The sequence below is a fragment of the Papio anubis genome, chromosome 17, assembly GCF_008728515.1.
Source record: "Papio anubis isolate 15944 chromosome 17, Panubis1.0, whole genome shotgun sequence".
In the NCBI taxonomy this organism is placed as follows: Eukaryota; Metazoa; Chordata; class Mammalia; order Primates; family Cercopithecidae; genus Papio; species Papio anubis.
In genome coordinates, this window is record NC_044992.1 from 65,356,016 (window position 1) to 65,380,317 (window position 24,302).

Below are 24,302 nucleotides of genomic sequence, written 5' to 3' on the forward strand. Positions count from 1 at the left end.
AAGAGGCCCTGGGAGGGCCATCTCTGTGTCCCACCGGAATTGCCCACAGATAGAAGATGTCCCCTCCTTCACTGATCCCAGGTTGCTGCAGACTCCACTCCTCCATTGGACCCAGGCCCCTCAACTCCTCCATTGGACCCAGGCCCCTCAACAAGAGTCCCCTGGAGATGGCAGGGTTCGAGAGAGTGAGGAGGGGGCCGCAGTCACAGCCACAGCCACAGCTGCTGTTAGTGAGTCCCTGTGCCCAACGCCACCTCTGCTCCTATGCACCGTGGTTCAGACCATCCTGTCCGGCAGCGCCCCGGTCCACAACCCAGCCATCCTCTGCAGGGATCAGAAGGATGGAGCCATCTCACCTCGGGGCAGGGCTGCCTTTGCCACTCACTTCCAGAACTCCGGGCTCCCAGGAGCCCCGGGCCCCACACTGTCACACACACCCCCTCCCCACCACGCCCTCTTCAAGGCAGGGCAGTGGCCCTGGCAGCCAGGAGGAAGGGCGGGAGGCGCAGTTTACCTGTATTCCAGGGAGAACTTGGTCAGCTCCCTGTTGTTGTGCAGCCACTTGAACTCCAGCGGCCAGCTGCCCTCGGCCATGCACGTAAGCACCAGGCGGTTTCCTTCCAGGTGCACCTGTGTCCGTACAGGCTCCGTCTTGAAATACGGGGACACGTCATCTGCAGAAACAGGGAGACAAAGGCGTCAGTGGTCACCTGCTCGCCCATGTGACCTGGTCGTTTAATATCCTAAGGCCCCTAGGCAGATGGAGCAGGTGCAGCCAGGTAATCTGCCCCAGGTCCCGTGGCTGGGAGGGACGTGAACCTGGGTCAGTCTGACTCAAGGCTTGGCCTTCAGTGTGAGTCCCCGACATCTGCCAACCAGAGCCCTGCCTCCTTCCTCCCCAGACCATGCTGGGCTATTGCCCTGCTGCCAGCCCACACTCCAGCACCTTCTATCACTTCCCTCCCAGCATGCACATCCACTCCATCCGCTCTGCTCGTGGGTTCTCCCTCCAGGGCAGGAGGCAAGGGGGCACTTTCTGTGGCTCAGCCAAAGGGAATATCAGTGTCACAAGGAGAATAGGGAGGTGGGTTGACATAAGTCGTAGGGGGTCCTGCTCCCCAAGGCTGGGGGAAGCCCTCAAAGGCATCAATCACAGAGTCTATCCAGCAGGGTCCCGTGACCACTGGCTGCCTGTAGCTTCCGTCCTGGGCCCTGGGCCAGTCTGCCTCTACCTCCCCATTCACTCCAGGATGGCTGCCCAGGTGGTGGGTGAGGGGCAGAATAGCTGCTTCCCCCTCTCTGCAGTCACCCTCATCCTCTGAGCTGACTTAGTCCCGCAGACCTCCCTGCCCCACCACAGTTCTCTCGACAGAGACAGTGAACTTCGCCCCGGACTCCACAAGACTGCTCAGCTGGCTGCTCCGGATGGAAATGGGGCCTTTGCCCTTCTGGCCAGTGCGGGAGAGGGTGGATGTAAGTGTACACAAGGGAACTGATGGAACAATGGGGCAGATGGAGGAAAGGGGAGGGGCTCTAATCCATCATGGAGATACCTGCCTTTTTGTGGATAGGGTGGGGCCGGGAGGCAGGAGCCAGCATCTGGTAACAATATCCACAAAGATGACAGCACCTGCTATGTTCCAGGCTGTTCTAGGGGCTCTACCATATGCTCGTCTAATCTTCACTGCAACCTCATGACCAGACAGGATTACAATCTACATTTTGGAGAGGGGACACCAAGGCCTCGAGAGGTTAGAAACCTGCCCAAGGTCACACAACTGGGCGGGAGGTGCTCAGTCCCACAGACAGCTTCAGAGCTGAAGCACTTGAGCCCACACCTCCCTCCGTGAAGCCAGAACCGGGGCTGGAGGAGAGGACAGATATCAGGGAAGAACCTGCAGATGCCCAAAGCTTGTGCCAATGAGCCTTGCATTTGACCGATTCGAGGGAGTGGGTTCTAGAAAGCACCACTCAACAGCTCACCTAGTGAGCACCTACTACGTGCCAAGGGCTTGAGGCAGCAGCTGGCGGGGAGTCCAGGCTTGCCAGCCCAACTCCATGCATCTTCCGGTGTGATCACACTGTGCCCAGAGGGGTGGGATGTAATTAAAGCTGCACAGGCTGCTGTTGTCAGGGCAGGCCCTGGGCACCCCGACCTTCAGGCCAGTGGTGGGGGGTCTGTCATCTACAGAACTGTCTATGTTCACTCTACCACTTCCCAGCGGTGTGCGGTGGACAAGCATTCATTTATCTGAGTCTCTATTTCTCCATCAGTGGACACAGGAAAAGAAATAGCTACCTTCATGTCTAAGGATGGAAGGAAACAGTGATGGTGAAAATGCTGGCTCCATGCCTGGCCCAGAGTAGATGTTCTGTCAATATTCTTTTCCTTCCTGAACCCTAAAGTACAGTGTCCCCTCCAGGGAAGGGGCTCCACCACCCTCAGTGCTGGCTGATGCCCCAGGCCCATCTTGGTCAGACAGTTAACTTTCCCCTGTGAGCCCGGAGGGTGGAAAATACCAGACAGCTTTCTTTTGGTTTAAGAAATGGAACAAACCAGGCTGGCCATGGTGGCTCATGCCTGTAAGCCCAGTGCTTTGGGAGGCCGAGGTGGGAGGATCGCTTGAGGCCAGGAGTTCAATACCAGCTTGGGTGACATGGTGAGACTCCCACTTTACCAAAAAAAAAAAAAAAAAAAAAAGAAGGAAAGCTGGGAGGCTGAGGCAGGTGGATTGCCTGAGCTCAGGAGTAACACGGTGCCTGGGCAATACGGTGAAATCCCATCTTTACTAAAATACAAAAGAAATTAGCTGGGCATGGTGGCGAGCACCTATACACCTATAGTTCCAGCTACTTGGGAGGCTGAGGCAGGAGAATGGCGTGAACTCAGGAGGCGGAGGTTGCAGTGAGCCGAGATTGCGCCACTGCACTCCAGCCTGGGCAACAGAGTGAGACTCCATCTCTACAAAAAAAAAAAAAAAGGAAAGAAAGAAAGAAAAAGTAAAAGAAATGGAACAAACCAACAAAAGAAGAGGAAGGGGCTAGGCAGGGGGCAGTTTATAGCTGGAAGGGAGCGGACCCAGGTGATAGCAGGCTGTGGCTGGGTACAGCGGGCCTTCTCCTGCACCCCAGGCTGGAGCATAAGGAAGGCCCGGAGCCTGGGACCTGGGTCTATCCTCTCACCATCAGATGTGCCCAGTACTGGACGTCCTGGTCTTTGGTCAGGTTGAGCCCTTGTTTCCAGGCCTCATTGGGTTCAGGTAGAGATTCACAACTTAACAGAAGCCATCATGTACATGTGGGGCCCCAGTCAGCTGGCCCTGCTGCACAGCACCCCCACACCTTGCACCCCCCAGGCCCGAGGGCTCAGTCTTATTAATATGTAATCTGCGGTGGGTTGGGAGGCTTTTCCTTCAACTCCCAGCCTGGCTGCTACTAACCCTTACTGTGGGGACCACCAGAGGGGCAAACCTGAGGGTGGCCTCAGGGTGGCTCAGAGTGCAGGTGCTGGCAGGAGGCTGCCTTCAACTGCTCCCTCTACGTTTGTCTGACTCCTGATGTTTCATTTTTTTTTTTTTTTTTTAGAGACAGGGTCTCGCTCTGTCACCCAGGCCGCAGTGCAATGGCATGATCACTGCAGCCTCAACCTCTGGGGCTCAGGTGATCCCTCTACCTCAGCCTCCTGAGTAGCTGAGATCACAGGCATGCACCAGCAGTTAACTTTTGTATTTTTAGTAGAGATGCGGTTTCGCCATGCTGGCCAGGCTGGTCTCGAACTCCTGACCTCAAATGATCCACCTGCCTTGGCCTCCCAAATTGCTGGGATTACAGGCGTGAGCCACCGTGCCCGGCTTGCTAATGTTTCAATCAGGCATCTCTCCCTGCTCATTCATGCACATCTTTCCATTGCTCTTAACAAGCGTCAGGTGAATGCAGCATCTTAAAAACAGTTGAGAAGATGCTTCTTTCTGAGCGTGGATTTGGAGGTGTGACTACCACTGCTGGTCCCTTCCAGGGGCGCTTGTGCCTCCAGGGTCTTTGGCCACCTCTGGTCAGGTGGTGAGGAGTTTGGAGAGGCTGGTGGGCACCCATTTGCCAAGGAAAAAGACCCACTGCCCGCTGCCCGCCTGGCAGCAGCCAGCTCTGCTCTCAGCTTAACAAATGGGCACATTCTTACTTCAAAGGCGCATTCATATTCTCCAGTAGCTTTCAAGAGCCCTTTGAATCGCGCTTTTAAAAACCCTCTGTTCATTGCTGTCATCACTCGTTTGTTTTAAAACAATAACGATCCAGCCCCTGGGTGATTAAATCCCTTCCATGTGAGGCTGACTCAGAGCCAGAACAGTCAGAAAGGCTGGGCAGTGTGTGTGTCTGCATGCACACATGTGCATATGTGTGAGCACACACACACTGCGCCCAGACGCCCTCGCCTCTGTAAACCTGCTCACTGGGCAATTTCCTCCCAGGTCTGCGTTTGCCAGTTCATTCTTCAAGCGCTCCCGGGGGTGCCAGCCTGTAGCAGAATGACTTTTGCTTGGATGGGTTGATTCCAGAGGCTGCTGGAGATAATGACTCTGGGGAGGAAGAGAGGAAAGGGGAGTCCTTTCCCTGAGAATCTGCTGGGTACCAGGCCCTGGGTTGGGGGCCCCACATTCTCCGCCTCCTGTTGTCCTTACAAGGCTCCTCTCCCCAGGCTCCTGCGGTGAAGTCACCCCCTCCCAAAAGACCCCCTGCCCTCTGGATACAGGGATCCTGGGAGGGACGCCCTACCTAGGACTCAGAGCAGTGACAGCTGATTTTCCTCCAGGACCTGCCTCGTCTGAAAGCAAGAGATGGCAGGGGGCTGGCAGGGTGTGTGCTGTAGGAAGAATGACAGACTGAGGGGAAGATGCTGCTGGGATAACAGAACGTGTGGATGTGTCCATGTATGCATATGTATGTGTGGGTGTGCATGTGTGTGTGTGCATGTGTGTGTGTGTGCAGGTGTGTCTGCATGTATGTCCATGTGTGGACGTTCACATATCTGTGAATGTCAATGTGTGTGTCAGTGCACATCTGTGTGTGCAAGCCTGTGTGTTCAAGTATGTGTGTCTGTGGTCTATTTCTGTGTGCACATATCTGTGTGTGTGTGTATGTGTTTATGTGCAGGGATGGATTTCTGTGCTGTGACACAGATCAGTGACTTTGGGAAAGTCACTTAACCTCTTTGTACCTCATTTTCCTTAGCTATAAATTGGGGATATGTTTGCTTTGAAGATTAAATACATTAATAAATATATAGCGCTTAGAACTGAACCTGGCATGTGCTAGGTGGGGTGGCTATTAATACTATTGATCATATATAAAGATGGACAGATTAGCCCAGAGAGAAGAGCTCATATCCTGTTGGCAGCTGCCAGTGGCTCCCCTCGCCTTAGTACTAGGATGGTACAGTATACAACGTATGCAACTGTATGCAACAGCCCTTTTAGCCACTCTCCCTGTGGAAAAGAGGATAATTGAGAAGGAAGGAGGATTGTGGATAGAAAGAATCAACGTTATAAAGATGTCATTCTCTTAAACTTTTCACTTCAAACACACACACATACACACATGAAGGAATTTTTTTTAAGTAGACAAAGTGATTCTAAAGTTCACATAAAAACAACAACCGTGAAAGAATAGCCAAACAAATTCTGAAAAAGTATAGCAAACAGAGGAAACCAGCATAGACATTTAACTACATTACAAAGCTGCAATAATTAAAACAGTGCCTTCTTATAAAATAGACTGATGAAGAAATTGCCCGGGAGTCTAGAAATAGACCCAAATACATATGAGGAAATTTAATGTATGATGAAAGTAGAATTTCAAATCAGTGGGTAACAGACCAATTATTCAATAAATGGTTTTGAAACAGCTAGGGAACCATTTGGGGATAAAAAAATAAAGTTGAATCTCTTTCTGGCACTTTTACCTCAAAATAAATGCTAGAAAGATCAATGTTTTAAACATAAAAAATGAAATTCTAAAAGACCTAGAAAAAAAAATCAGAGATTTAAAAATATACAGTCTTGGCAAAGCAAAGTACTTGCCAAGTACTTTCTAAGTACTATGCAAGCTCCAAAAGGTCATAAAACAGATTGATACCTTCAACTACACAGAAATTCTGCCTGGAAAAAGAAAAAACCTCATAAACAAAAAGAAGCGACAAATGACAAACTGGGGAAAGATATTTGCAACTCTTATCATGGGCAAAGAGCTAATTTTCCTGATACAGAAAAGTTCCCACAAGTCAATAAGAAAAAGATTAACAAACCAATAGAAAAATGGGCAAAGGATATGAAGTTCGCAGAAAAGAATTACAAATGCCCCTGGAACTCACACAAAGATGCTCAGCCTCATGATAAGAGAAAGGAAAACTAAAATTCAATAAGATACCATTTTTTCCCCATCACATCGGCCAAGATGTAAAAGTGTGATATTCTGGGCTGGTGAATTTGTAGAGCAACAGGCACCCTCGCAGACAGCTTTGCGGGACTGTAGCTTGGTACGCCCTCTACGGAGAGCAATTTGGCAATGCTATCAAAGCTAAAAATGCACACATCCTCCAATTCGCCAACTCTTCAAGGAATTCACCCTCCGCAGACTCACTTGTGCATGTGTGAAATGACAGCACTTCAGAGTCTCTTGGTTTGTAATAGCAAAAGCTTGGAAATGGCCTGAATGCCTATCAAGAGGGCACTGGTTAAAGAAACGATTGTCCCTCCAAACAACAGAATTCTGTGCAGCAGACGGCGTCTGAGCGATCTTTGAGAACTACTGGTAGATGACAAAAACGAGAATAGGGCGGATAAGCTCAGGCATGGAATAGGGTGGATAATCTGCTACCGTTTACATAGAAGCTTTTCTTCTTCAAGTATAAAAATCAATTTGCTTGTATTGGCACAGGCTTTTTCTAGTGGCTCCATGAAAAACGGACCCCAGTGACACTTGAGGGAGATCTGGGTGCCCAGGGACTTGGGTTGGGGGACTAGCTTTTCACTGTATACCTTTGTGTAACATTTATATTGTGGACCACGGGTATGAATTACTTATCTATGATCAGATATATGTATATATGTGCATACGTGTATGTAAGTGTGCAGGGTGGGCCGTTCACAGGGTGATCCCATTGATGACAGGGAAGAGGACAGACCCTCTGTGTGTCATTTAGGCATGTCACATGGCTCAGGGGTCCCGGACCACCTGAGCCTGAGCTGCTTAAATGAAGAGCTGGCCTTCAGAGGCCAGCAAGAGGCCTCAGCCTGGGGCTTCCTTGTAATTTCCCATAACAGGTCAAGGGGCGCTGATTGCCATCTTCCCTTGATATTTGCACTAAATACCCCCATTGTCCTCCCTAGGCTCCAGGCTAAATGGCCCCATACAGAAGCCAATCTCAACTTCAACTTTTCCCCTCCTCTGCAAAATAATGTCATCTTTCTCTGGAGTCCCCAGGCTGTGTCCATCTCACTGTTCAGGGGATTTGACTTCCCAGCCAGCCCAGCCCTGGGAACTGCACCTCCCATGGAGCCATTCTGCTGGGAATGGGTCGGTGGGTGGAGGAAGTGGGTGATGGCTTCTACCGGCCACCTGATTGGCCAAGTGATGTCCATCTGCCCTCCAGAACAAGCTGCAGGGAGTACCAAGCCTGGACAAACTCCCTTCCCAGCTCTGAAACATGCAGACACCTCTCTCTTTTTGCGGCTTCTTCTCAGGCATGGAATAAGGGCTCAGTCATCATGAGCTTCCCTGGAGTGCTTGGAAACAGGGTGGGAGCTGGGATTTCTACACTCGCAAACTTTTTCCCCACCATCTCCTAGTCTTGACCCCACCGCCATGTCCTGGATTGATTACCACGGCCTCCTAATGGGTGCCAGGGGTAGAAACCTGTGGTCCTTACCCTTGGCGGGCCACAGACCCGAGCAGGACGAACCCTGGGTCAGAGGGAGCAGGGGCTCAGGGTGGGCTCCTCACTTTTCTCCAAACTTCTAGTCTTGCTGCTGCCTTTATTCCATACTAGCCATGGAACTTTCTATCCACGAAGCACTTTATGTCCATCATCTCAGTTAAGAGGCCTGAGTTCATCTCAAGGAAACCACTATCATTGTCCCATTTTACACAGGAGAAAACCGACGCTCAGAAAGGTTCCGTAATTGGACTCTGCCACATTGACATAAACCCAGATCTGGCAGGTTCCAGAGCTCTGGATCTTTCTACCATTAGCATAAGACTTTCCAAAGCTGTCTCACCCTTCATACCCCAACCTGTAGCACCAGCGGTGGTGAGAGGGACGCGGAACATTCAAGGAGGGTGGTGGCCTCTCTCAGGGAACTGGTTTCCACTCCACAAGCAGAGGCCACGCAGCATGCCTACTCCAGCCTGCGATGTCACGGCCCCAGAGCCAGATCCTGGGGTGAGGGCGAGACAGGCGGCCCAGCTGGGAATGAGTCCTGGAAATTAGCTAGAAGGATAAGGTCGCAGAATATCCCAGGAGAGACTGGTCTGCCCGGGGGGTGAGGGTTTCAGGTGGACGAGCTAAGAAAGTGCAGGGGGAGAAGCCTGGAAATGGGGGTCAAATAGCACAGAAGACGAATGCAGACAGGCGTGGGAGCCGAGTAAAATGAGGCACAGGCCAGAGCCTTGGACGCTTCTTGGGAAGAAGGGGCTAAGCTGGGGGAACCCACCCCGCAGCCCTGCTCCCAAGGAACCACCTTTTCAAGAATCTGGCTTGAAGATCCCAGTGGGAGAAGATAAATTGGGTTTACATCCCATTTCCATGCTAACTAAAGTCTGACCTCATGCAGATTCACCTCCTGGGCCTTACCTGTCGCATCAGTGAAACAGATGGAAACCCCTGCCCCAGAGGCTGCAGGAGGATCAAATGAGCTAATGTGTGTGAGGTTGGAGCCGCAGTGCTTGAAGCCTCCGGGGTGCCCCTTTCTGCCACACAAACCGTTGGGGGTGGTCACATAGGGAGGAGATGGGGAAAGAGGGGCAGGGCTGTTACGATCATCCCAGCTGTTTCCTTCTTCTCAGAACCATCCCCCCTAAGCAGCCCAGAGTCTCCTGAAGGTCTTACATCTGAGGCTTCCAAATTCAGCCCCCTCAAGGCCATTCCAAGCTGGCTCAAAAATTGGGTCTTGCCTGGGATGGCTCATAAGGTTTTGAGCAGGGTCGGGACTGGTAGAGACAGCTGGAGCCTGGGGAGGGGTTGCAAACGCCTGCATGGACTGGTCCCACAACGTTGGTCAAACCCAGGTGGGAGACGGTACTGGACAGAGTGCTGAGGGCCCAGGAGGAGGCTGCTGTGGTCCTGTCCAGCCCCTGCCCTCCAGAAGAAATGTCTGCACGCCATACGCCGCAGCAGGCGGGGCAGGGACTCTCTAGCTGCCTATAAAGGCTGCAGGGCCCAGGGCTCCCTTCCCTCTCCCAGCCCCATGCCTGGCAAGGCCTCCTGCTCCTGCCTCCCCAGCCAGGGCCCCACGGCACCCTAGCCCCCTTCCCTTGGATTCCCTCCTCCTCCCTTCTCCCACAAATGAGATGCTAATTTATGCCCCTCCCTGTCTCCTAGCAGATGCCTGGCCCAGCTCCGGCCCCGGTGCCGCCTGCATGCCAAGTGCTTCATTAGCCAGGAAAGAAGACTCTCGCCCTCCTTCGTCTAAACCTCGCCAGTGACCTTCAGGAGCCAGGCACCTTCTGACGTCGGGGGCCTGGGATGGTGCAATCATCAATTACGCCGCAGCCTCCGCAGCTGTTCCTGAATGGATTTCTTGCTCAGAGAAGCGTGTTCGAAAAGCATCTAATGGAACGGATCATCAATTTGTTTGAATACACATCTAATCTGATTAGGGGGGCACTGGCCACCAGGGCAGCTAGTACAACTGAGCCTTGACATGGCCTCAGGGAATCGTAAGTGGGATGGCGGGGCCAGCCTGGGGAAGGAGGGTTGTGTGCCCTGGGCCTGCCACCGAGCCCTCCTTGAGCTCAGCCCATGGTACGTTCAGCCAAAAAAGTCACAGAGAAAAGCAGAACACGTCACACAGATGCCAGGAGAGCTGGGCCCATGCCTCCTGTTTTTCTATAGCCCTGGCACTGGGCACAGAGCCTGGGACAAAGAAGATGCTTGGGAAATATGTGGTGAATGAATGACAATAAGACCCAACATGGAAGCCAAGGGATGTTAATAAAGTCATCTCCGGGACAAGACTAGGTGATGCCTGTATTGGGTTGAATATGTCTCCCCCAAATTCATGTCCTTTCCAGAACCTCAGAATGTGACCTGATTTGGAAATCGAGTCTTTGGAGATGTAGTTTGTTAAGATGAGGTCACGCTGGAGTAGGATGGGCCTTCCGTGACTGGTATCTTTGTAGGAGGAGAAGAAACCTCGGGACAGAGACTCACAAGGAGAAGACAGGAGCCAAGTAAAGACAGAGGCAGGGACTGAAGCGATGCATCTACCAGCCAGGGAACGCCAAGGACTGCCGGGAGCCACCAGGTAGGCCTAGGACGGGGGCGGGACGGAGCCTCCCGTTGAGCCTGCAGAAGGAGCATACTCCTGTCACCTTGATTGCAGACTTCTGGCCTCCAGAACTGTGAGAGAATAGATTTCTGTTGTTTAAAGCCACCCAGCTTATAGTACTTTGTCATGGCAGCCCCAGGAAACTTACACGATGCCTACAGGAAGCTTTGTCCATCATTCCACAGAAGGCAGCCTGGCAGAGAACCTGAAGGGAGCCCGAGCCCTGCCTCGCTGGACGTAGCCGGTCCTTCCCAGACACACCACGTGCGCCTTGCCCCAGGGCCTTTGCTAGTGCCGCTCTCTTCCCTGGGGAGCCCTTTCTTTCCTTCTTTACCAGGGAAACGTCGGTGTTCAATCCATGTTAGTTCCTGTCCAGCACCCCTTCAAAGCTGTAACGCTTCTCCAGATGTCCTCCTCGGACTCCTGAGATCGCCTCCCTCCCAGCATGCTTGGTGATTCCCATGCTATGTTCCCCACTGCTGGGCACACTGGGGCTCCCTCATCTCCCTAGCCCCAGAGCCTGGCAACGGCCTGGCATACAGAAGAGCCCAGGTCCATGAGAAAGTAGGCAAGCGAACTTGCTGTGGACCAGCAGGTTCCCTCCCCTCTTGGGAGCAGACCAGACTGGAGATCACAAAGTTCCCTTCCAGCCCTGACATTATAAGAGCCGAGTAGCTCTCTGGGGGATGACCTTACTGGGCCCTGGAATGGGACCACCTGGGTTCAAACCCAGTGGACTCTGCCACCCACAAGCTGTGTGTCCCTGGGCATCACTAATTCTGCTGCACCTCTCCTGAAAAACAGGGATAGCAGTGCCTACCTCACAGGCCTATGGAAAGGGGTAAGGGCTTCGACCAGTGCCTGGTACAGAGAAAGAGCCCTTGAAAAGGAGGCTGTTATTATTTCTCATCTTGGCTTGGTGTAGCCTCTGCAAGCCCATCTCATAGCCGGGGCCTCCTGTTTGAACCACACAGGTAAACAGGGCCAAAGCACCTCCAAGCTTGCATGGAAAAAAAGATGGTTTTCATTTCCAATAGGTTTATTTTGCAATCAACAGAGGGGAAGGGAGCTCTTTCTTACATTTCCCTTGGAGGGTTCAGAGATTAAACTTATACCATTGATTAGAATGTTTTGGCCTCACGGTTCTATTATCATTTTAGTGTGTTCAGATTCATTTGCGCTATAAAAGCGGTGATAATAAAATGTTCACAAACTCCTGGAATTCCTCCCAAGCCCGATGGTGCTACGTGGACCACAGTCCTCTTCCCCTCAGGGACCCCGCGGCAGGACAGCATGCTTGCAGCAATTCTCCAATTTTACAGCTGAGACTTGAGACCTCCTAGAAACTGATCAATGGCCTGGCCGGCCTGGGTGGCTTCATGAGACTTGGCTCTGCCTCACCTCTGTCACTCTTCTCACAGGTGACTTTCTCCACCATGCAGGTACCACTCTTCTGCCCATCCCCTAAGCCTGTGGACTCTGGTGACAGAGAGCCACTGGCTTCCCACAGGTCCGCAGGAGCCCAGAGCAAGGACTTAGAGGACCAGGGATGCTTCCCAGAACCCACAGCCTGGGGGTCTCCAATGTCTACCTCCTTGGTCAATGATGACGCCACCAGGTGCAGGGCACAGAAGGGTGTGCCGTGAGGAAGGGACCAGCACCCCAGAGCTCTGGCTGGCATGCTTCCCAGGGGCAGCCACTGTTCCTCCTCTTGCCCACCCTTGGAGAGATGGAAGTGGGGGGAAGATGGGAGTTAGGGGTGGTGGCTCTGACTTAACACCAGCCTTGGTTTCCCAATATTGAATGAAGAGGGCTGAGCTGGACAGCGGGTGTCCTTAGGGGCTTGACCTCACCACCCCCAGATGGGGCCTTTCTGCCCAATTTCAGGGGCTTCTCCTCAATTTCCTGGCTTCAGGTCAAGGCTGCTCAGCCCAGGGACAAGAAAGAAAGGTGGGTATTTTTTAAAGGCCGACTCTACACTGAGCTCCTCATGTTTATCCATTTAATTCTCCCAGCTTCCTTAGGGGACTCCCCTTTTATTTCTCTCATCAGAAGCTCAGAGGAGAGAGGTACCCAGTCACATGTGTGTCAGTGGCCGAGCTGGGTTTTGAACCCACAGCTGCCTGCCTCCATGCAAGTCCTCTGACCTCCCCTCCATCCAGGCTGTGTTTGGAGCCCAGGAACGGATTCCAAAGCTGGGCCCCGCAGGGAAGGAAAACAAAGCACGAGTCGCTCTCCACACGGAGGCTGAGAGATGGAGCCCCCGCTGAAGAAGAACACACATTCATCAGGCTGGTGACCCCGGTGTACCGGCGCTTTGTGGCGTGTAACAAAGACTGCCGAGCAGAAAATTGGAGTTCAATTTGCCGTCCATCCTGCGCGCAGTGCTCAGCCCATTCTAGTCCCTGGCAGGCACCTCTGCGTTTTATCATAAATAATAACACCACGCAGCTCTATGGCCCTTTCTGCAGTTACAGTCCCCGAGCAATTTACAAGCCAGATTATACATAGAAGCCTGCACATGCCAGCCGGCCGGCACACACCACACACATGCGGCCTCCTCCCCAGTCACTCCCAGGGGCCCATGGCCACCCTCGTGTCACCCACCTGGGGCTGCACCCAATCCGGAGGGAAGCAGGCCCTCGTCCACCCCTGGATGCTGGGCTCTGCTCCTGCCCCGGTCACCTTCCTTATCCCTTTTACTGGCTCTCATGGTTGGCAGAGAACCCATGAGGTCTGGTGGCCCTCTGCCCCTTGCTGGGTCAAGGTTAAGGCCACTGCCCCTCTCTTTCCTTTCATTTTAGAAGGAGCTTCTGGACCCCCTCCCTTCTGATCAGCAGTGGCCCTTTGTCTCTACCACAGGGAGCCCCGTCTCTCCTCAGAACTTATTGGTGTGGCGGGGGACACAAAAGCAGCAAGAGAGACCCACAAGTTCAACCTCTCACTTCACAGATGAGATCCCCGGGGCCCAGAGGGGTGCAGCAGCTCCCCTGGGGACTCTGCATCAGCTGCTGAGCTGAGACCAAAGCTCAGGACCACCAGCGCCCAGTCCACTACACAGCGGAGCTCTGTGGAGGGAGGTCCACAAAAGTCTAGGGCAGACTGGGTGGCTCCCTCTGAGCATCTAGAAACTTCCCCAGAGACAGGAGCTTCAGACAGGGCCTGGAGGGGCTCCAGCCGCAGCTCCTTCCTCCTCTTGCCATCAAGTTAAATAAGAGGTCAACTATTGTATGATGCCATTTATATGAGATATCCAGAGTAGGTAGATCCACAGAGACAGGGCTCAGATTGGTGACTGGCAGGTGGTTGGGAGAAAGAGGAATAGGGAGTGACTGTTAGCGGGTACAGGTTTCCTTCTGGGGTGATGAAACTGTTCTGGAACTTAGTGGCGGTTGTACATCATTGTGAATGTAGTAAGTGCCACTGAATAGCTCACTGTAGCCTTGCCCCTCCAGGCTCAAGTGAGCCTCCCACTTCAGCCTCCCGAGTAGCTGGAACCACAGGTGCGTGCCAACACGCTCGGCTAATTTTTTGTATTTTTAGTAAAGATGAGGTTTCAACATGTTGCCCAGGCTGGTCTTGAACTCTTAGACTCAAGCAATCTACCCACCTCGGCCTCCCAAAGTGCTGGGATTAAGGCACGAGTCCAGTCTTAAAATGGCTAATTTTGTGTCATGCAAATCTTACCTTCAGCAAAAAAAAATAAAAAAACATACAATGGATGCCAGGTGGTGTGTGCCCTCCTACTTCCCCTCCTGTCCCTGCCAGCCCCATGCAGTCCTTGGGAAGAAGACTATAAAGCAACTCCAGGTGCTGTGCTCCTTCCTGTGCAAAGCCATCATCTGGCTCCTGCCTTCCTGCCTCCCGCCCTTGCCCTGCCTGTACTCAGGAGCTTCTCGCATGTGTGGGCTCAGGCGCTGGGTCTCCTCTGGGTTCTAGAGGGTGAGGATGCGTTTCCAGTCACTCTCAAGTTTGCAGGCCATTTGCAATGGCAGACGGCCTTGGCTTTGCTAGTGGATGGGAGTCGCAGGGGGCAGAGATGAGCCCCACCTCCGCATTTACAGACTGCTTGAGACAGAGTCAACACCTGTTTTCTGAGCCACAGTCTCCTGGTGTGCACCAGGGAGTCCTGTGACACCTCCCTTGCTGGGTTTTGTTAGGATTCAATGCCACAGAACTGGAGAAAAACCCGGGGGACACCATGCCTGGCCGAGGGCTTGGCATACAGAGATCACACGAACCAGGCAGGTGCCAGGCCTCGTGCCGGTGCGTCCAGTGTATTTTCTTATTTGCACCACACAGCAATGCTGTGCACTCAGAACTATTCACGGCCTCACTTTACAGAGGAGGGCACTGAGGCTTGAAGAGTTGAGTGACTCCCAAGGTTACATAATGGAAGGTTCATTTTCTTGCTCCTTCCAGAAGCCCAGTGTCATCAAAGACCAACCCAGAGTGTGCAACTCTGAGCGCCCCAGAGAGAGAAGGCAGGCCTTAGCTCTGGCGGAGTTCCAGGGTGGGTGGATGGGCTGCCCCAAAGGCAGGGAGGAGTGACGCTGTGCCGACCCATGCCCCAGGCTGCAGCCACCTCTGCTGCCCACCTCATCCTGGCCTGGCTGCCTTTGCTCATGTGCTGGCGGCAGGTGGCACTCCCAGACAACAGCCTGGCCCGCCTGCTTGGGGAAGCAGAGGAGTCTGCTGAAGGGGGGCCATTGGTGGTGGGGAGGGACAGGAGGCAGGCCCCCACATTCCAGGGGACTGTATTCATTATCCTTGCCTGGGAACCAGCCGGGGTTCTCTGCCACCTCTGCTCTTCTGCTCTGAAAACGCATAGCCCATCTGTGGTACAGGAAAGGTAGCTAAACTGACATCTGCAGGAGAAGGTGATGGTATCTGGACTCTGCTACCATCTCCTGATGGTTATCCACCCAGGGAGGTCAGCAGCTCCCCTTGCTTCTCTTGCTCAATGTCATGTCCCCAGATCTAATCAGCACCACCCCACCCACCCCCGCTCCTCTCTGGAGGAACCTGGGGCCAGCAGCTGATACCAGGGAAGAGGAGAGAGACAGAAACAAGAGGAGAGAGACAGAAACACAAGGAAATTCACACTAATGAGAGAGCAGGCTGGGCTCACCCTGAGCATCTCCGTGGTGCCCAGGTTCACATTCAAATGGAGTTTGTGTCTCTGTCTCTGGTCCCCAGCTCCTCTTGCAGGTGGGATGAGGGGGAAGAGGCAGCTAAGGCTGGACATCAGGGAAAGCCCTGGGCTGGAGGCCAGGCCCTGTCCCGGCTGCGGCTGCCGCAGCTTCTTAGCTTCTCTAGTGGGAAGCATCGTGGAGCTCATCTAGCCCAATCTCTCTTTCTGGCAGATGGGAAAACCGATGTAGAAGAGACCGAGGGAGGATCAGAGCTAGATTTTCTGATACCACGTCACTCTGTCTTACTTGATAGCTCTTGGCCTCATTTTTTCCATCTGTTAAATGGGCATGAAGGTTTCACAGTCATCCACTGTCCCCTTCCAAGTCTAGGCTCTGCAATTGGGCCTTTTTGAGGATGTCTGGTTATGCCAGGAGAGCCTCTTTTCCCCGAGAGAGACCAAGCTTCTTGATGGGGGAAGGGCTGGTGCTGCTGAATGCTCTTCATGGATATCTGCTCTACCCCATATTCAGGGCTGAATTTGTTGAAGTCCTAACCCTGGATACCCATGACTGGTCTTATTTATTATAGAAGTGGTTTTTGCAGACGTAATCAAATTAAGATGAGGTCATGAGAGGGGCCTCTAATCCCACATGACTGATGAAACAGACACACAGGAGAAGATGGCCACGTGAAGACAGGTGAAGATGGGAGCAATGTAGGTGCCAGGACGGGAACGCCAGCACGGCTAGCAGCCCCAGAAACCAGAAGAGGCAAGGATGGGACTTGCCTTACAGACTGCAGAGGGAGCGTGGCCCTGCTGGCACTTTGATTTCAGCCTACTGGCCTCCACAACCGTGGGACAAGAAATTTCTGTTGTCTGAAGCCACCCAGTTATAGCACTTTGTTATAGCAGCAAATGGAACCACCCCCTCACCTACACCCCCCATATAACAGGCCAGCACTGCGTGGAGCCCCTTTCTGTATGCAGGTGTCCCAGACACTGCCCTAGCAGAAGTGAGACCCCTCTTGTATGCTCACATGTCCATCATGACAGCCCTAAACTTCTTGGAGCCTTGCTGGACCTGGTACACCTTGGTCATTTCTGTACCATCAGTCCTTAATCTGGTGTCTTCCACAAAATAGGAGCTCAGTGGACATTGAGCAAGGGAATGAATGAAAGGGATTTTCTCGTCTCCAGGCTCTGTGATCATCCCTTGCCTGCCCCTGCATCCTGCTGACCTATCACTTCTCATTCCTACTGGCCACTTCTCCATGTTCGGGCCTCCATTTGCCCTCCCTGGCCCCAGAACCACGTCATGACAGCTGCTCTGCAGTTGGGCCTGAGCTCAGCTAATGGTGACTGACGACATTCTGCGCAGCAGGGACCCTCGGGCAGCAGGATTGGCATGTTGGCGGGAGACACGGTGTGACTGATAGCTCTACGTGTTGATAGGTCCTTTCCAACCCCTTCCCCAGAGGCTGGCGCTTTCTGGGAAGGAGACCAACATGGCCCCCCTCCTCCGCCATTCACCCTTCTTTTTCTGTTGCCTCCCCTCTTTCCTGGAACTAAAACTCCTGCTTTTCCCCTGGTTGGCTGTGGATAAAGGGATGTTTAGTGTTCTCAGGCTCAGGCAGAGAATGAGGGGCTCCTTAGATTCCCCTTTTCCCTGCCAGGACACCCCCATCCAGACAGAGTGATGTGAGAGTCACATACCTACTGTGCCCTCTTCCCTCTAGCATACTGGAGCAGGGGCCCTCCTTCCCAGGGCCTCTGTCTGCGGTCACGAGGGCCAGGCACCTCTGTGCTCTCTGCGTGTGATCCCTGAGCCCAGGTAGCACGACTGTCCCATTGCACAGATGAGAACACCGATGCTCAAAGACATGAAGTGACTTCGCCCAGGTTACACATATCGTCAGTGTAGACCCTGGGATTGGAATGCCAAGTCTCCATCTCCAAAGCCCACGTTCCTTCCACTGCAATGCATGAAGTGGGTTGGAAAGGTAATGGAGCCATCACGGGGTGCTCCCTCCTCGACCACGCAGACGACTCACGCGGGAGCAAGGGTTCCATCTCCCCTCTGAGCACATCGTTCCCATGGACATGGGCTGCCGGGGATTGCCCGGGAAAGGCCAAACCATCACATGCATCCCATGGGTGAGGCCGTAGACGGCTGTCCAAGACCCACCTTCCTAGGCCTGTGTGGCCCTGGGCGGCCAGGCTACTTCTGTGGGCCTCGTTCCCTTCAGCGCATGATGAGGCTGGTCTCTGCCCACCCCTCCCCAGGGCACCAAGGAGTAAGCGAGAGCTGGCCTTTGAGGCAAGAAGCCTGAAGAACCATGGGTCTTGTCCCCAGCTGTGTGAGACCCCAAGACAGGCTCTCCACGGGGAACTGACACAGGGAGAGGGAGGGCCCCAGAAGCAGCCCTCGAGGCGGCGAAGGCCAGGAGCGTCCTAGGAGATCTTTGCTCACTCTAGCCAGGCCAGGGGCATACCGGGCAGGAGAGCAGGCTGGGAGCTAGGGTTTGGCAACGGACAAAGCCAGCATGGGAAAGGGAGAGTTTACAGGAAGGCGACAAGTTACCAGAAAGGACAATAAATTAATATAATAGGGCTGCTTGGCTGGTGACAGGGAATAAAACACATGGTCCAAAAGAGCCCCATGTGAGATTGTCAACAGGATGAATGAGAAGGGAAGAGGGAAACCGGGGAAAGTATGGGAACCGGAGGCTCACCGAGCAGCCTGTGGGAGGCGGCGAGGTGGCTGTCCTCACTGCACCAGCACCTCCTCTGCCTCTTCTCAGATCAAAGTTGGGACCAGAGGCTTCTCTCCAAACGGCCCCGCAGGATCCCATCCCCATCCTAGAACTCATTCCCTCCCTTTTGCACTGGCTCCCCCAACCCCACCTACCCAAGAAGGATGCCCCTACCTTGCCCTCTAGATTTTGGTGCCCTTGACTCCCATCCCAAGCAAATACCCTCGGCTCCTAGCCATAATGCAGACTATGCATTTCAACCATTCATTCGTTCACTCAAAGGTCAATTCATTCATTCAGCAAATGCTTTCTGAGCACCTACTATGTGCCAGGAGATGTCAGAGGGAGCAAGAAGGAAACCTCTGCCTCAAGGAGCTCCCAGGCCCACAGGGGAGATGGATGAGCCGCTTGGCAGTGGGACAAGTGCACGACAGAGCGAAGCACTTGATACATCAGGCTGCTGCGGAGGCACAGCTTACAGGGCCGTAATGGCCCTGGGGAAGGTGTCTCCAATGAGTATCCTAAATGGCACGAGCCAGGCGGGGCAGTCGGGAACACTCACTGGCAGACGGTGTCATTTGTGAAAAGCCAGGATGCGTGCAAGGAGTGGTGGCTTCTGGGAACTTTAGCTATTTCAGCACGATGGGGCTGGAGGGTGCGGGGCTGGGGGCTGCAAGGTGGGAGGAGATGCGGCCGGCCAGCACAGGGGCCTCAAGAGCAGGCCTAGGTGAGATGAACTCTGATCCAAGCCCTGGCTTTGCAAATTAGGACCTGCATGACCTTGGGCCAGTCAGATAACTTCTTTGATCTGGTTCCTCTTTGAGGAGAAGAGAAGGGGGTGGGAATAACACATTAATATCTGCTTCAGAGGAGAAAATGCAGATGTATCTCTCAGCTTGGCTTCTGGGTTTTGAATGAATCAATGAATGAATGGTGAGGATCAGAGTCCTAGGCTTATAAATTACATCTAGGTGCTTGGATGTCATCTGTGGGCGGTGGGGAGGCACTGGAGATTTTGTCATCTGTGGGCGGTGGGGAGGCACTGGAGATTTTGAGCGTGTGTGTGTGTGTACGTGTATGTGTGTGTGTGTGTGTGCATATGTGTGTATGTGTGTCCTGAGGGCTTGTTTGGGTGGCAGGATCAGCCCAAGGCCCCATAAACCCACTTATGTCTCCATCTCCAGCCTTTCTTAGAGGAGAGTCACGTGCAGTGTGGGAAAGATGAAGTTGAGGATGGTCCTGAATGATCTTTGATGAGTATGCAATGAAGGACCCTCAATTCCTCAACACAGAGGATCTCAAAGTCATGACCCGTCTTGTCAACCTTTCCTGCTCAGTGAACACCAGTTACAGGCCAGGCCCTGGCAACACAAAGAGGTGCGGACATGGCCCTGCATGGAGGCCTTCGCAAGCTGGCCTGAGAGATAGGATTCACGCTGTGAAGGATGACTAATGGTGTGAGGCATCACTGGGCATGGGGTCACTATGGATACAGGAGCCAGGCGGATGGGCACTTGGGCAAGAGTGGGGCCACTGAGGATTGATGGGGCAGTCAGGGGAGCTCCAGGGAGAAAGGGGACCCTGTGAGTCATTTGCTCGCTGATCAATCCAATGGCATTGGACCAGCACTCTGTGCAGGGGGAAGGGAGCAGGATGATGTAGTCTTTGAGTTCATGGAGCTTAGCATCTACCAAGAAATGCAACGTTAAGCAGGGACTACAAGAGTGGAGGAAGGGGTGTGGATGGTGTGCAGGTGGTGATGGGAATGCATAATGCAAAGGAGAAACCTCTCAAAAAGGTCACCCTTATGGCAGACAGAAGCCAGGCAGAGGGAACAGCAGGGTAGGGAGTTTGGAGGGAAAGACAGCTTGGCCCATTCACATCTGGCTCAGAACTGGAGGGGGGCCCTTGTGGTTGGAGTTGTAATGGCAAGAAGAGGAAAGGAAGAGGGAACAGGAGAAGAATGCGTGGGACCTGCACTGGCCTCATTAGTGAGCCACATCCAGGCTCCAGGGCTTTATCCTAATGCCAGTAAGAAGGCCCTGAAATGACATTGCCAGCCTGGCAGTTTTCTGCACCCCTCCTGGCAGTGCAGAGAAGTGTGGATGGAAGGAGGTAGGAGTGCAGGCTGAGAGTCTAGTTTGGAGGCTGCTGTTGTAAGACTCCAGGGCAGAGACGATCTCCCGGGGAGAAATACCTCCTTTGGTGGACTTCGTTTTCTTCTCCGTCCCATGGGGAAACTGTTCCCTGTTCAGAAGAAAAATGATGCTGAGGGGAGAGGAGGTGGCTCTTTCGCTCGGACTCTGGTGCTGACGATGGGGGTGGTGAGAAGAATGGGGATTGTGGAGCTGTTTCGGAGGTGGAGTCAACAAGATCTGTGTTAGATTGGAGGGCGGGGGGTGTCTGAGGGAGAGGGAAGCGTCAGCAGTGAGGGCGAGGTGACCGAGATGGAAACACCGCAGCTGCTCTGGGGAGAAGATGCCAGGTCCAGTTTCGGGCATGTTGTGGTCAGCTGGTTATCCAGGTGGAATGTTCAGGTGCTAGCCAGGCCTGGACCCCAGAGAAGGGGTGTGGAGCCATCAGTTAGCACTTATAGGGGAACTGGAACTGCACACGTTTCAAAATTCCCAGAGAGAAAGGGGTGAGTGAAGAGGCAGTCTTTGCTGGGTACATCTCCAAAGTCTCCCCAGCTTCTTTTCCCATCCCGGGTTCCTCAGCCCCATTCCTAGTCTGTGCAGGTGCAGTGAAAAAGAAGCAATGTGTATGAAGAGCTTGCAATGTGCCAGGTTGTCCCAGGTGATGCACCAAATCCACATGACAGTCCTTCAAGGTCACTACCACTTCTCCAACAGATGGGGAAGCAGCGACGCAGTGAGGCTGAGGATCAGCCCACGGTCACCCGGGAGTGAGCAGCAGAGGGATTCACACTTGGGGCCGGTCAAGTCCTTGGTTGGGGCCGGTCAAGTCCTTGGTTGAGCCCGGTCAAGTCCTTGGTTGGGGCTGGTCAAGTCCTTGGCTCCAGCTCTCGTCCCAAGGTGACCTACTGCCTCACTAAGCCCCAGGTGAACAGGGAGGGCTGCTTGCTCCCTGTTCTCCACTGTTTTCTCCCAAGGCAGGGACTGAGGCCTTCCACTCCTCCATCTATCTCCTGCTCTCTGTTGACTCTCTGACACTGCAGGGTCGCCATCCAGTACAGCAGATCAATCTCTCTATGGCTCATCTGCTCCCACTGCATTTATCCCCTGATGGTCGAAGCTTTTATTTCCGGGTGAGAGGAGCATCCCCTGGCCATCCCCAGGCACAGATAACTTATGGACCAATCAATGCACCCATTAACCTTTGGACCATGGCACCGACACAGGTGCAAGGAGCCGGGGGAGCAGGCCTCGCCCCTGCACCTCTGCCATCCTTGAGGTCCCTGAGCTCTGCGCAGCTTCTACAGCTCCTTCTGGGGGCTCTCACGGGGTCTTCTCATTGTTGCCCCCTCTTCTGTCTTTCTTGAGCTCTCTTATACCATTTTGGCTACCTGAGCCTTCTGTAAATACCTCCTTTAGGGACTTATCTTTCTTTTCTGTCATATGGGGAAACTATTTCCCTGTCCAGAAGAAAGATGATTCTGGGGAGAGGGGCGGTGGTTTCGTTTGTAATGAGCGAAAAGCATGCATGAGTGGGAACCGGGGAGTCCTACAGTCAGTACCGAGGATGGGGGCGGCTGAGGGAGGACCAGGCTGGAAAACAGAGATTTCACTTGGGTCTGCCTCTACCACTGGGGGCTGGGAGACTTTGGAAAGGCCACCTTATACCTCTGTGCCTCAGTTTTCTCATCTGAAAATGGAGGTAGCATCGTCAGTATGAAGAGTGGAATGATTATGAAACAAGGCAGGCTAGGATGCTGCCTTGTTAACAAACCATAGCCAAATTAGGTCAGGGCACTGGGTGGAGTAGGGTTCCCCAAAATTCATTTCCACTTGGAATCTCAGAGTGGGACCTTAATTTGGAAATAGAGACTTTGCAGGTGTAATTCTTCCTGTTAAGATGAGGCCATCCTAGATCAGAATGAGCCTTAAATCCAATGGCTAGTGCCCTTACAAGAAGACCAGGTGAAGCCACAGACACATGCGGGGAAGACAGCCATGGGAAGATGAAGGCAGAGATTGCAGCGATGTATCCACAAGTCAAAGAGCACCAAGGGCTGCCGGCAAACACCAAAAGCTAGAGACAGAGATGGAACAGGTTCTCCCTCAGTGCCTCCAGAAGGAACCCACTTGGCTGACACCTTTACTTTGGATTTCTGTGCTCCAGAACTCTGAGATGATATATTTCTGTTACTTGAGTCACCCAGTTTGTGGTATTTGTTATGGCAGCCACAGGAAACACATAGAGTTGGTAATGAGGTAGTGGGAGAGATTTCCTTAACACAGGACCCATTCCTGCCGCCCAAGTGGGTTGGAGTGAAATTCTCTATGGACATGCGCAGGGTGGAGGGAAGGGGGGAAAACCCTTCCACATCTTGCATTCCAGTCGAACCTTTACCTGAAGACGGGGGCAGCTAGCTTCTTTATGCTTTGCTCTAGCTTCTTGTCTCCTCTCTGGCATCCGTTTATGATAGTCCCCGCCTGCATTAGTCCATTTTCACACTGCTATAAAGATACTGCCTAAGACTGGGTAATTTATAAAGGAAAGAGATTTCATTGACTCACAGTTCTGCATGGCTGGGGAGGCTGTGGGAAACTTACAATCATGGCAGAAGGCGAAGGGGGAAGCAAGGCCCATCTTACAAGGCAGCAGGAGAGAGAGAGTGCAGGGGAAACTACCAAACACTTATAAAATCATCCATCAGCTCTCATGAGAATTCACTCACTATTGTGAGAACAGCATGGTGGAAACCGCCGCCATGATCCAATCACCTTCCACAAGGTCCCTCCCTTGACACTTGGGGATTACAATTCGAGATGAGATTTGAGTGGAGACACAGAGCCACACCATATTGCCTCCCTAGGATCCGTGGAACACCAAGGATCCTATATACTGCGGTAGGGGCTGTAGGCCCCTGGCACGGGTGGAGCTTGTACTGCTGGTTGGGTGGGAGTGATGATGTCCAAATGGCACTACCACATGCATCCCTTTCACCTGGTCCTATGGGTCTCACTCCCCATTAGCATTCTCCAACCTTCTCCCCATGATGGTCTTAACAAATGTCATGGCACCATGTTAATTTTCAGAAGGGAACCATTTTGAGCATCTGTTAGTGGGAACCACCATGCCCCTTGTGGCCCCAGTAGAGCATCTAGCTACAAACCCATAGGAAAAGGGGACCCCGTCTGTGTTCTCTGGCAAGGCTCATAAGACCCTCCCCAATCACCAGCCCCAGGGAGGCTTGAGGGACCTCTCTGGGGTGTCTGACTATGCCAGTCACTTACTTCCTGACTCTCTAACCCTGGTTTCCATCACCTTCTCCTAGTCTTCCTCCTTTTCCCACCCTTCCTTCCCTGCCTTCCTTCTGCAGTTCTGAAATGTTTGATGTTTCCAGCTTTCTGCTCTGATTTTCCTCATTCCCACCCTCATCCCTTGGAGAATTCAGCTGCTTTTCTTTTTTGCTTTTAGCTATGGCCTGGATATGAATGCCTCCCATATCTTTAACCCTGATTTCTTGCCTGAATAAGTCAACTGTATTTTGATGACCTCCAACATGCTCAAAAGTTTAAAATATCCAAAGCTGAGCTCTGGTCTCTGCAAGCTTGTAGCTGTCCCATAATTTTCTAATGTAGTTAGCGGTCTTGTTTGCACAGTCGTCCAAGCCAGAAATAATGGTGCCATCCTTGGATTCTTCCCTGCCCTTCTCCCACCTCTGACCACCCACACACCCCCAGG

The 24,302-nt window shown here is 53.0% G+C and overlaps 1 protein-coding gene across 2 annotated transcripts in view; it reads right to left on the reverse strand.

The window, feature by feature from the left end:
• SDK2 (sidekick cell adhesion molecule 2) overlaps positions 1-24,302 on the reverse strand; it is a 312,881-nt gene that overhangs the window by 175,654 nt on the left and 112,925 nt on the right. For both annotated transcript variants that reach the window (XM_031657174.1, XM_031657173.1), the window contains exon 2: positions 515-674. In XM_031657174.1, coding sequence (XP_031513034.1) covers positions 515-674 — 160 coding nt within the window. The remainder of the gene's footprint in view (positions 1-514; positions 675-24,302) is intronic.